Source organism: Astatotilapia calliptera, chromosome 7, assembly GCF_964374335.1.
Source record: "Astatotilapia calliptera chromosome 7, fAstCal68.1, whole genome shotgun sequence".
Lineage (NCBI taxonomy): Eukaryota > Metazoa > Chordata > Actinopteri > Cichliformes > Cichlidae > Astatotilapia > Astatotilapia calliptera.
In genome coordinates, this window is record NC_137428.1 from 27,113,763 (window position 1) to 27,127,367 (window position 13,605).

At 39.5% G+C, this 13,605-nt stretch overlaps 1 protein-coding gene across 2 annotated transcripts; it reads left to right on the plus strand.

The window, feature by feature from the left end:
* The first annotated feature begins 3,880 nt into the window (after positions 1-3,880).
* plgrkt (plasminogen receptor, C-terminal lysine transmembrane protein) lies at positions 3,881-10,191 on the plus strand. 2 transcript variants are annotated; one of them, XM_026174034.2, is made up of 5 exons: positions 3,881-4,024; positions 4,337-4,433; positions 7,317-7,447; positions 7,564-7,673; positions 8,567-10,191. In XM_026174034.2, the coding sequence occupies exons 2-5, from the start codon at positions 4,353-4,355 to the stop codon at positions 8,692-8,694; spliced, it is 450 nt and encodes a 149-aa protein (XP_026029819.1). In that variant the 5' UTR covers positions 3,881-4,024; positions 4,337-4,352; the 3' UTR covers positions 8,695-10,191. The 2 variants fall into 2 exon arrangements, with proteins under 2 accessions (XP_026029819.1, XP_026029820.1); XM_026174035.2 differs by having other exon boundaries at positions 3,958-4,245.
* The last annotated feature ends 3,414 nt before the right edge of the window (positions 10,192-13,605 follow it).

Consider the following 13,605-nt stretch of genomic DNA (forward strand, 5'->3'; position numbering starts at 1 on the left):
TCTCCGCTGCTCACACGGAAGCTGACTTGTGATTACTGTAACACACCGATAAAGAAGCGATCAAAATGTTCCCGACAGTAAACTCCTCCAAATATAGTGGCTCAAACATTAATGATCAGCAAACACATATTGAGCAACATTCGAGTCCTGTAGCTTGTGTCCGAAACTAATACTGGTTAGTTTTTTGTGGGTTTTTTTTTTTAACGCACTTGTTTCTGTCTATGTGGTCAGGACTCCCAAACTATGGCGTCCTTTATCGGGAATTTTTTATACTACCTTAGTATCACCCAGTTTGACCACTTACTGTAAATATTAATCCAGGTAAAACTCATAACAATATCATCATTAGTGATGAAAGAGTTAGCAAAGATATCCTCTACTTAAAGAAAATAGGCTGTGTAAATATTTTAGTGTAAATAATAAGTAAAATTCCAGCAGCAGCACCTGAACTCTCGGTCTAAGGTCATAATCCTAACTCTATAACTTGGGGGAAAGAATCAAGAAGGACTTTTTTCTTAGAAAATGTATTTATTTATTTATTTAATGTACCACTTATAATGGCTAATGGTTACATTTCTCTGGTTATCAAGACTTGAGAAAACTAATTAACTACTACCATGGGTTGTGGTTAAGATCAATCAATCAATGATGTCGTTGGCTTTTTTTTATACTTTGACTCAGGGTTGAAGCACCAAAAATTAAATACTATACTATAATACTTTGTAATTTTTGTTCATTGTCTTCATAGATGTTCTTTTTAAACTGCATGTAACTATTTTAATTTCAGTATGCTAAGTTAAATATTTATCATTTACAAATTGCTTATTAATAGCACAGTATCACTTTATTAGTAACTTATTAATGCTTTATCCTTCCTTTCCATACTTAACACCAGCAGGGCCAGTACCTAAGGTTTTCCCCTCTACTACATCATAGTAATACGCTGTTGATGGTAAGTAATGAGCAAGACATGATCTTATTAACCTCAGCTCAGTGTTTGCCATACTCATTCCCCTTAAACGTGTTTAGTATAGTTTATTATCACGTAACACCTCTAAAAACTACAGTTATTAATAGTGTCTCTGTAACTCTTTGATTAAGTTTTTAACTCAGAATCTATCCATCTATCGATCTTCTTTTCTGGATCTGGGTCATCAGAGTTGAAGTCTAAGCAGAGACATATCCCCTCCTAGGCCACCAGGCCAGTGTGTCCTGGGTCTCCCCCATGTCTTCTTCCCAGCAGGACATGCCTAAAAACCCCTCACCTAGGTGGCTATGTGTCTACACGTTTACAGTCTATATGTGTTTTGTGGGCTTGGAGAAGACATTTGACTCCACCAGGGTGTTGCTCATTGTTTCAGTTCCAGTTAGAGCTTGGTTCTTGTGCTGGCAGTAAATCAGGCACATTCCTGGAAGAAGTTGGATCCCACCAAAGCTTCTCTACTAAAGTTTTACTTTTTCAGTATTACTAATGACGGCAACAATAAACAATATCCAGAAAGAAAAAGAATAAGATAAAATACATAACTACTTGATCTAAATTAGGTTGGGTTGCAAAATTCATATAGCAAAGCCAACGTATTAGTTTTAAGGGGATCATTCAAAGTCAACCAACAGACCGATTGACTGATGAAGTTGTGTAGTGATCATGCATTAAGACCATGAGAAGAGCTATAGGTGGGTGCTGAGTCCACCTTTGGTTGTGAAGCTGTTAAATGAGCTCTGAAAGTACTGCTGCCTCAGCATTTCTTATCCATCCATCCACCCGACTGTGAGAGGAAGCAGGAATACCCGGTGTAGACCCACACACGGGGAGATATGGGGAGAACATTCAAAGTCCACGCAGGACCCAAACCCAGGACCTTCTTGCTGTGAGGGGACAGTCCTAACCATGACAGCACTATGCCACCCTAACATAACAGCTACTCTGATGAGAAGTATTGCATATAAACACAAAAGCCATAGTGCAATATTAACAAGTAAATTTAAACAAAGCAGAATTTTGCCCAATGAGTTTAAGCCACATGTATTTGACTCAATACCCCAGAGCAGTCAATACTGTGGAATTTTCATTTGGCATGTAAATGTATTTGTAAAAAAGTACCGTTTAAATCAACACACGCGCAAAACCAAGATGTTTACACAACACTTAACAAGTCATGTGCTGAAAGCTGGAAAGCTGGAGTTGAATGAAATAACCTTATCTGAGGGAATTTTTACCTGCATGTCAAGTCATCCCTCATGTGGAATATACAGCAGGGTGTCATCCAGACATTATCCTGTGCCAACCTGCATAACATCGAACCATAAAACATTTCTGGGTTTCCCATGTGCTTACCTCTTGGCTGAATCAGGAATATCAGCTAATGTGACGAGAAGCTTTATTTTCACAGTCTTTTTCACTTACGGAAAACAGGTAAAATAGCTGTCTGTCTGTAAAAGGTACTATGACAAAGACACGGTGTTGGCGAGGCAAGGATATCTGAAACACTGACATGACATCTTTTATTTATTTTTCCTTTAAATGTAATTAATTAAAATTATTAATAAGTAAATTATTGTATTCAAAAAGAAAAATAAACAGATGTAATATGGAGAAGTTTTGTCCGCAGTGACGACCGTTCACACATGTACTTAACACTGTGACTTCTCTGTGTGACATATCTCTACACGGTTTATTTAAGTTAGCATTTGTCATGTGAAGTTGCCAGGAAGGTGACAGATGAGAAGTTCCCACTGCCATTGTAATTCACTGATGGTACATGATAGCTTGGCTTGATATGAGTCACTGCAGCATGAAACTATCACATAAGTCCAGTTCATTTTGCTTTTGATTCATGAATTCAGAGGGGAAAACTGAAGAAGAACAAGCATGGGATGCTATTTTTCCCACAAATTCATGGTAGGATCATGTCACACCTGATGGCTCAGGTGGTTCAAAGTCCAAAAACTCCAGCCGTGACTAGATGAAATTTCATCTGGCAGTTTAACTTCTGTTTCACTTTCAGGAGAGAAGAAGTTTCAGAATTCATCAAAGTCCACCGCAGCTCCGAGTATATCTCAAACTATATCACTACTAGTGCTAAATTAATGCTACTCCGTTATTCAAATACAAGAATAAATAAAACTGACAGGAATTCATTTTGAAAGTCAGTCCCTCTCTCTGCTGGTCATGTATCCACCATCCACACTGTTAAATATTTAGCTTACAAATTGGTGTCATATGCATTAATATATGTATAATTTTCATTGAATCTTGAATGATCTTCCATTGATGATCATTCAAGATTAAAACTATACTGTCAATGATTAAAACAAAGCTATCTGAAGTAAAACTCTTGTATAATTAACCCAGTTACCATTCAATCCAAAGGTTTTAAGAGACTACTAGGCTGCTATATTATTATTATTATTATTATTATTATTATTATTATTATTATTATTATTATTGCTTTAATAAAAACTCTCCACCACCCGGAGTTTACGTATCTTAAATCAAGCCATTCATTCAACGAGTCAACGTGTAACGCTACTATTTAAGTGACCCATGAGAACCAATAGAGGGAGCCAAACTACACCATCTAAGTCACTTTAGCCTTCAAGTAATCATTCTGTCCCTTCCTATACTTTGACAAAATCATCATAGATTTGTTTTGTTTTGGTTGATCTTGTCAACTTGCTTTTGTGTTTGTTTTAAAATAAGTGTTTTACAAATGTGACTAAAATTAAAACTGAAATGAAAAGCTATAAAAACTATTTCCTGTGTGTTTTAATTGTATTACAGTCTTTGTTGTTGTTTTCTATTATTTATGTTTTATTATTTATTATTTTCATTTCGTTCAACTTACTGTTTATATTTCGAATGCAAATAAATGAATGAATAAAACAAAAAAACAGTTAGTTTAGCCGGAAGTAAGACGTCATTTCCTTCCGCTAAAAAGGCAGTGCGCGTGGCTTTTATTTTGACGATCCACTCCGGAGTCCTTTCCCCAGCATTTAGCTTACAGTCTTCAAAGTGTTTGGGGTATGTAAAGCTTTTATTTTAAGTTCTCCAACTTGTCATGAAATATAAAAGTTTATACGGACAACAGTTTCATTTAGGTTAAAGACAGTAGTCGTGTTGTTATTCGCTAACTTAACGGGAAAGCTTAAAATGAGTTGAGGCTTAAAGCTAAAGCTGAAGTGAAGAGACACTGAAGGACTGAAGAGGTCACTACATGCTGAAACAAATCCAGTTTGAAGCAGGTGGCTTTTCTAAGCCCGACTCTGGAATTTTGTTTGCTGTTGTGATGAGAGCAGAGCAGCACGTTTGAATGACTGCGTGTTTAATTCACAGAAACGCCAACGCAGCCATGGGTGTCCTGCTGTCCAAATCCATGGATGACAATTTAAAAAAGCAACAAGAATTCATGCTAACGAATGCACGGCTGCAGGTGAGTGAAAGTGCACCCACTCGCACATCACCTCTGACCTCTGCTGTGACATCTTTCACTAGTGAAAGATGGTGAAAGTGAAAAAGCAAAAAAAAAAAAAAAAGCAGATTTTTAATTATTTTTTAACACATAAAATTGCCCCAAACCTTCCCACCAAAAGGTTTTACCTTCATACTTGAAATTGTACTAGTTGCAGATGCTGAAATGATGTCGGACTAAGTTTAAATTGTGCACTTGTTTATTTGCATTATTTTTGTATCAGCTCCATGAGTACAGGAGACATCCACAGCAACTGTAGGTCTGCAAACATTTTTAATCTCTATGACTACAACCAAATCCATTTAGACCCACTACTTTCCCACTACTCTCTGGAGGAGGTAATTAACTACACTGCTCATTGTCTGAGTAGTGTGATCACTGTGCGTTACTTCCTTTGTCCCACACACTGACACAAACCCCTGTCCTAATGACGACACGCATACCATCTTTCTTTTAGTGTTTAAGTATTACTACACACCAAAGTCAAAAACCAGCCCAAAGTGATTTCACAGCAGGTACCACTGTGATTCTACTTAAAGAGGAAACTTGCACAGGTAGAAAAAAAGTTTGTTACCCTGGTGAAGATCATGCTATGGCTTCTGGACTGGGGTGAGCATACACTCAGCTTTAACCTCACTCTTCCTCAATTTTTAGTCACAAAAAGAAATTCTTCTGTGGAAATACGCCACTGGGCTCAGATGTTCATATTGCTGTCTTAAGCAGGAGGAACTTTCTTTGGAAAGATGGAGTCAAAGAGGGTCAAAGCTTTCTGAAATCTTTCCAAATTACTGTAACTGTAAGATGCTTTTTTAAATGCCTATTTTCAATCCCCTGGCAATATTTCAATAGAATTGAAATCTTAGCATTGGTTAGGCACCTCAGGTCCTTGAGTCCTTTCTTTGTGGATTTACTAGTGCATTTAGGAACATTACTCCATATCCAATTTTGGACAAATCATTTTTAAAAGCATGAGAGCATACAGAGTGCCCAAAAGTCAAAGTTTGCAAACATGCAAAAAAAAAAAACCTTAATCCACAAAAAAACCCTAACATGAAATATTTTGTATTCATCAGGAATACCTGCTGCACATATTTCCCGCATGTATTTGCTCTGCTTTTCTTTCTCACATGTTACATCTGTTTCTTTTCCTTCTTCCAATGTGTAGATCATGATGATTTGTGTGCATCTGTTTTCAAGTTAGTGTCCCGCTTTGTGTTCATACTTGCACCCTTCACAAATGTCACCCTCAGACTGCGTTGGTTCATTTCTGCTTTTTCCAGTCCTGTCCCAGAGTCACAGTCTGCTGCTTGTCTGAGCTTGCCAAAACCAAATCTTTTCCTTTTGATATTCCCACCAGCAGATATGTTTGTCTAGTTTTGAATTGCACATCTACACTAATAGGGCTAATTTATCACTTATGGGTTCGTAGCTATCCCATACAAACAGCCTGTAGAAACAGAAAATGGTAAAGAATGTTATACAAAGACCCTGAAGTCTTTAATGTAGATGACACATTATCATTATTATTGTTGTTATAAGTGTTCATTATTATAAACACTCATGAGTCATTTGGCATCAGCACAAAAATGAGAGGGAGATGGGCAGAATATTGAAGGAGCAGAGGCAGTGAAAGTGGATGAGTTTAAATAGCATCCAACCATCCAAAGTAACAGTGGGTGGAGACGAGTGTCAGCGGTAATTTGTGATGGATAGTTGCAGACTGAAAGGAAAGGTTTTTAAGATGCTATGATGTGTGGTTTGGAAAACTGGAGGTGACAGAGTTGAAGATGTTAAGATTTTTTTTGTTTGGAGTGACCATGAAGGACATGATTAGGAATGAGTACATCAGAGGGCCATTTCAGGTTGAGTGCTTTGGAGACAAACTAACTAATAATGTGAAACTGGTGGCTGAGCAAAGATGTGCAGTGATCTTTACTTATGTTACGTATTTGTGTATATGGGCATATTGAACTGCTTCATTTTTATAAGATGGAGACCCTGCAGCATCTATGTACTTAGATGCTGGAGTGAGTTTCAGGATAGTTTATTCAAATTTAACATCCTCTATCTTCCATTTACTTCCTTTTTTGTGACCCAGATGAAGCCGTCATGAAAGCTGACCTTTCAGCGAACGTGTCACCCCATTTCCCGTTCCTGCAGCTCATACACATGGTGTGGAGGAGCGGGAAATGCTTTCTTTTCATAAATGCATTCTTCACTCATTCACAACATGGGCCGTTAAAGGGGGACACCCTTAAGTGTGCTCAGACTACTCACTAGTTTGTTTCAGCGGATGCTGGCTTTAAAAGAACAAACACTGTCAATTACAGAAGTCATTCCTGTAATTTCCATTGAACCTAAAGAGTGTACAGCCAAGAGTCGATGTCAGGAGTACGAAACACCCAGATTGTGGAGATGAAAAGTTTGTCACTTCCTCCTTCCCTAGAGCGTAGTGTTTGTAGTTGGCATGTTTACAGCAGTGGATTCCAGGGTTTAGTTTCATGACTTAAAAAAAATTCCAAAGAAACTTCTCAAGCATACATAGAAGTTCAGTCTGTGCTCCCAACTAATCACATCTCTGTTCACGTAATGTACACTTCCTACAAGTTTTTAGGGGCTTTTTTTTAAAAAGTACTAAGCCTTTGGTGCTTATGGAGATCTCTTTAAACTGTCTGTACTCTCATAAAACAATTAACTGATGAATCAGAGGATTATTACAGCTCTGATCAACAGTAATTGACTGAAATTGATTATAACTGAAAATGAAATCTTACCAGGCAGGGAAAATTTTATTTCTTCTTAATTTATTTTTGTGTGTCTGTGTGCGCGCGTGCATGTGCCCAGATGGAGCGCCAGATTCTGATGCAGAACCAGATGAGAGAGCGGCAGATGGCGATGCAGATCGCCTGGTCCAGAGAGTTTCTGAAATACTTTGGCAGTTTCTTTGCGGTGGCCACAGTGGGACTAACTGCAGGGTGAGATTCTAACACCTCACAAAGATCTGACACAAACACACACAGACTCATCTCTGTGTTGTGCTTTTATCTTTGCAGTTAAATATTGTCTTCTGTTTATCATCATTTTTCTTTAGAGCTATTAAAAGAAAGAACCCAGGCATGCTGGCTCCCATCATACCTCTCAGTTTCATATTTGCCTACCAGATGGACAGCGCCTATGGAACGCTTATTAATCGTATGAGAGGTAAAGCTACACACTTACAGGCATCATCATCTTAAGGAAACCTGTTTAACATTTAAAAAGAGGGTGCACAGACGGGTAAATAAATCCTTATCAAGCATTATATAGTGATTCTTTGCTTTGGTTTTAGAGGATTATTTTACTTTGAACAGCAGAACACAGACTCACTATATCCAGAAAACACAGGCTCTAATATACAGTTAGGTCCATATATATATTTAAATACGTGAATAGTGTCTGTTTACCAAAACAATTTCCACTTTCCGCTATGATGGGCATCTATATAATGTGTAGGCGCCCAGCTTTCATATGAGAAAATCCACATTCAAATCGGATGAAGGTTTTGGAGTTCCGGCCCCTTAACGTGTGCCCCCCGCTTTTTAAAGGGACAAAAAGTAATTGGACATTTGACTGAAAGGCTATTTCATGGGCAGGTGTGGGCACTTCCTTTGTTATGTCATTATCAATTAAGCAGATAGAAGCCCTGGAGTTGATTTGAGGTGTGGCGCTTGCATTAGCACGATTCAAATGAATACATTTTATTTTATTTGTCCAGTTACTTTTGATGTCCTGAAATGATGGGATTGCATTTTAGTTCTCACATTTTTGTGCAATCTTTTTGTTCAACCCACTGAATTAAGGCTGACAGTCGGCAGTTCAACTGGATCTGAGTTAATTATATTTAAAGTTGTTATATTTAAAATTAATTGTGGTAATGAACAGAACCAAAATGCTAAAAAAGAAAAAGTCTCTGTCCAAATGGACCTTACTGTTTACCAAATAATGCATCTAAATGTTTAACAAATATTGTGTTTAGTTATTCATTAATGACATTTTTAAAAAAGATTGCAGTCACTAATTATACCCATTAAATGTGTTTTTCATGATGTCTTTAGGGGAAGCTGAGAATATCATGGAGACTGAAAATGACCGTCTACAGTTACCTCAAGGGACTCCAACCTTTGAGAGCATAGAGAAGGCCCGCCGTGCTAAAAGCAGCCTCAGCGCCTTCTTGGAGAAATAATGTAATTAGTTATTGTCTAACAGCGTGGTTCCAGAGAGGAGCTGCAGCCACTGTACATTTCGTTTTCAACAAACCACAAAGACGGGGAAGTGGCTCACAAAGAAACCTCAGGTTTAGCTGTCCAAAACATACCCACTCCCTAAACGATACACAACTATACTTTATGTAGCATTAAGGTAAAAGCGGCCTCAGCTCCTTCTTGGAGAAATAATGTAATCATTTATAGAACAAACGTCCTCTATCATGGAAAATTTTAAGGCTCTGCTATTTCTCTCTGTCAGGTTGACCTTTATTGAACGAAAGGCTCCTTATTCTGTCTCATTTCAGTCTTTCAGATACACCAATCGGGCATTACATTATGACTACCTAACTAACACTGTGTTGGTCGCCCTTTTGCTGCCAAAGCGGCCCTGACCCATCACATGATATCTGGCACCAAGATGCCAGGTGTGGCCTCCGTGTTGAATAGTCTGAATCAGTGTTACTCACTTTGCTAGTGGTCATAATGTTATGCCTGATTGGTGTATGCCACATGTTGATCCATGAGTTAAGTTTTATTACAGTGTTATAAGAGCATTGTGTGACCACAGCAGATAACTTGTCTCTAAATATTGCACATTTGCAGTTATATCATCAGTGTTTTCTTTAGGTTGTTATTTTCCAGGGTTTGCTTTGATTATGTATGATGGACTTGAAGGGAAATTGATAGTAATATTAATCAGTTTATGTTATCTCTCTGGGGGGTTTTGTTGTATTTAGATGAACAAGAATACCAGCTGCTATAAGCCTGGTTCATGAATGTAATGATGATGATTGAACAAAGTGGTAAGACAATGATTGTTGGTCAAATCTGCAATTAGACCAGTGCAGAGCAGAAATTCTCTTAAACACTCTTCATAACAGCTCATTTTATCTGGCTCTTATGTGTAATACGTCGCCTTTAAAAAGCTCCTGAAACACTGATGACTGTTGCAGGTCACTTGCCTCTCTGTTTAGATGATAGACTGTATGCAAAAGATGGACATAGCATCCAAACCCTCCACTTTTTCTCCTTTACATTCAGCTCCTGCTGTCCTGGAACAGCAAAGGCTTGCCCTTTCTTTCTCATTTCAGTGGCTACAATCCATCCTTTGTATTCAGTCTGTGGTTCTTTTCTATCCAGGTCATAGACGTGTTACTTTCTAAGAAGCTTTGTTTTGATGAAATGCCCTCTGCCAGGCTGGTAACTTTTGCAGTTGCCGATAACCAACAGCTGAAGTGATCAAAATGTAATGGTGCATTATTGGTAAAGATTCTCAGACATTTGTATTGACAGATAAAATGTATTATTTTCAACACTAAAATTTTAATTGTAGGTGTGAGGGAGCTTCAATACAAAGCTGTTGGACCTCCAACTTTTTTAAGCCATCACAGTAGATTCCAAGGTGCTGATATCTATACTTTGTGTTTGACATCTGGAAAAATTTTTAAATTAATAAAAAAAGAAAATTGAAAAGATTTCAGTGTCTGAATTGATCTTTGTGACAAGGACACCCCCTGAATGCAAAGCTGTAGAGCAGGGATGTCAGTGTTTCTGTTAATGTAATGAGATCTTTTAATCTCAAAGAGCAGCAACTTAAGCAGTATGTGGGGTTTGTTTGTTTTTTAACGTGATAATGAAATGCTGCATATTAAATGACATTTCTCAGGATGACTCTTTGGGCTTAAATTGTTGGAAGTTAATGTGTAAAGTTATGTCCTCTTTCATATTTTCCACAGCCATTCAGTGGACTGGAGTGGAGCATATTTCACAGTTTGAGTGTGAGAGGATTCCCCAACAGAGAAACAGTGAAACTAGCAGAGCCAGAGCTCAGCAAAGGCCAGAAATATTAAAGATCCTACTTTGTGCATCCTCAAAACACGCTGGCACTCCATCTTCTTGTGAGCCCTTGAGGGTCGGCCTCTGTTTCCTCCCAAAGTTGTGGGGGCCTGCTGCATCCTCCACATAATATCTGTGTGGCAACACTTGATGTCTACCAAGAAGAAGGAGAGGAGGCGGCACAAGCAGGACAAGCCGAAACAGTTGAAGGCACAGGTGCAGACGGGGAGCTTTCAGGAACCTGTGTCTGAGCCAGGCTTGCTGCACAAGTGTCTCCTGAACAGCTACCTGCATGATGTAGTGCTGCAACTGAGACCCGCCGTTTGTCTTTTCTGGTCGGCGAGTGGAGAATCACACAGGCTGGTCTGCAAAGAGAGCTTTAGGATGCTTCCTCCCACTGTCCACTGCATCGTCCATCCACAGGGTTTGCAGGGCTGGCTCAACCCATGGCTGCCACACCACTAAGATGTTTTCAGAAATATGCAAGCATGCAACAATCATGTTTTACAGTCCTGTGGTCTCAGCCTCAGATGCTTATTAAATCACACAAAGCTCATGTAGAAACAAACAAACGAACAAAATATGTTCTCCTTAATTTCTGTCAACCACACGTTTCCAGCTATCATGGTTGCTAGGCAACCTGGGCAGCGCGACGGAGGCTAGACCGTCCCATTTCACAAGCCTCGCACTTCCGGCCTTAGCGGTCTTTGAGTACGCGGCCCTTGAGGACCATTGAGGCTGCGTACTTTAAGGCTGCAGACCCTGAATTGGGATACAGCCATAAAAACCATGAAAAAATATTGCCGTAATATGAAGCGATAGACTTTTTCATATCGTCATCCATATGTGTCGTTATATCGAACAGCCCTATTTTGAACTCTCCTCGTCCTTTGAGTGCGCAGTCGCCTTTGTTATATAGCAAGGTATTTAAAATGAATAAATAAATATCCCGTTCATTTCAATACGCATGATCTGAGCATGCGCGGAATGACACGGAGCTATTCTTTGATCTTCTCAAAGGGGAGACTGTGACGTGACGGTCGACCGCACGTCACAGTCTCCCGTGACGGTTGACGTCACCATCTCTGCCACATGAGTCTATAAATAGAGGTGCTTCAACACAGTTTACCTTTAGGACGGTCGCACGTAGAAAACAGTTTTCATTAATCTTGCGCGTGTAGTTAGCAAATATATCTGTAAACATGTCAAACTCCGTTTGGGGCGCGATTTGCACTGTGGGAACTTATGCTCACAAAATTATGAGAAAAACGTTGGGATTTGATGACCAACGTTCACCCACTGCTGACCAAACTGTATGCGAGGCACCTGAAGTTCGCTGTGGTAACCAAATTTTACACGCGGAACATGAGGCACCATTGCCAGATCAGCATATACCTGAACCCCGCTTCAGCAGCTGCAGAGGACAGCATAATCAGAATAGCGGTTTAAACCAAGTGTGTAAAATTCTTCACCCTGAACATATACAGCAGCAGCCCTCTGTGATTCAAAGACATCAGCTATGGGAAAATTCAAATCGAGATGCATCAGACCCTGCTGAATCCACGATCCCAGACCTAAGACCTAGTCCCTTGGAAGGGAGAGAAGAACATAATGGGATTCTTCATAGAGGGGTTTCTATCATCAGGAAAGGAACTGGATTTTTAGGACAATCCATTACCACAGTGTCTAACATGTGCAAGTTAGCAATTGTGGCTATTCATCACATGTTCTGGAAAATGGTCGAAGAGGTCAGACATTATGTGGCACACCTGATGTCACATGCTGTAGGATGTATTTGCGTTTGCCTTTGCATTTTATTGTTCTTGGTCAACAAAATTCGAGCTATATTAATTTATTTACTTTCATTTTTAGCACGATACCTTTAATTTTCCTCTATGGAAATGGAAAAGGTGAAGACAAACCTAATGTCAGTGCCAACTTTATTTGGCTCTAACTGGACTATGACGATTTTAATAGGGAAATAACTAATAATTGGGGTATAATGGGGTTAATTAGGCTCTTACCATCTCAGTCATGCAAACAACAGTTGAGAACCCAGCCAGTCACGGCAGAAGGCTGCTCCTTCCTGAGCCTGGCTCTGCTGGAGGCTTCTTCCCAACGGGGAGTTTTTCCTCCCCACAGTTGCCAAGTGCTTGCTCATGGGGGATCATCAGATTGCTGGCCTTGTCTCTAATACTGTAGGGACCACCCTACAGTTGTCTCTAATACTGTAGGGATCACCCTACAGTTGTCTCTAATACTGTAGGGACCACCCTACATTTGTCTCCAATACTGTAGGGACCACCCTACAGCATTAGAGACAGGCCAGCAATCTGATGATCCCCCATGAGCAAGCACTTGGCAACTGTGGGGAGGAAAAACTCCCCGTTGGGAAGAAACCTCCAGCAGAACCAGGCTCAGGAAGGAGCAGCCTTCTGCCGTGACTGGCTGGGTTTTCAACTGTTGTTTGCATGACTGTATTTGCGTTTGCCTTTGCATTTTATTGTTCTTGGTCAACAAAATTCAAGCTATATTAATTTATTTACTTTCATTTTTAGCACAATACCTTTAATTCTCCTCTATGGAAATGGAAAAGGTGAAGACAACCTAATGTCAGTGCCAACCTTATTTGGCTCTAACTGGACTATGATGATCTTAATAGGGAAATAACTAATAATTGGGGTATAATGGGGTTAATTAGGCTCTTACCATCTCAGTCATGCAAACAACAGTTGAGAACCCAGCCAGTCACGGCAGAAGGCTGCTCCTTCCTGAGCCTGGCTCTGCTGGAGGTTTCTTCCCAACGGGGAGTTTTTCCTCCCCACAGTTGCCAAGTGCTTGCTCATAGGGGATCATCAGATTGCTGGCCTGTCTCTAATACTGTAGGGACTACCTTACAGTATTAGAGACAGGCAGCTGTTGTTTGCATTCAAAGCCACATAAATAAATTTGAATTCTCAATGAAATGAATGGATTTGATTTGATTCCTTTAACTTCACAGAATCCTTTTACTTCAGTTTTGTCTTCTGCTTCTTGGTAGCAATAATAGTTTT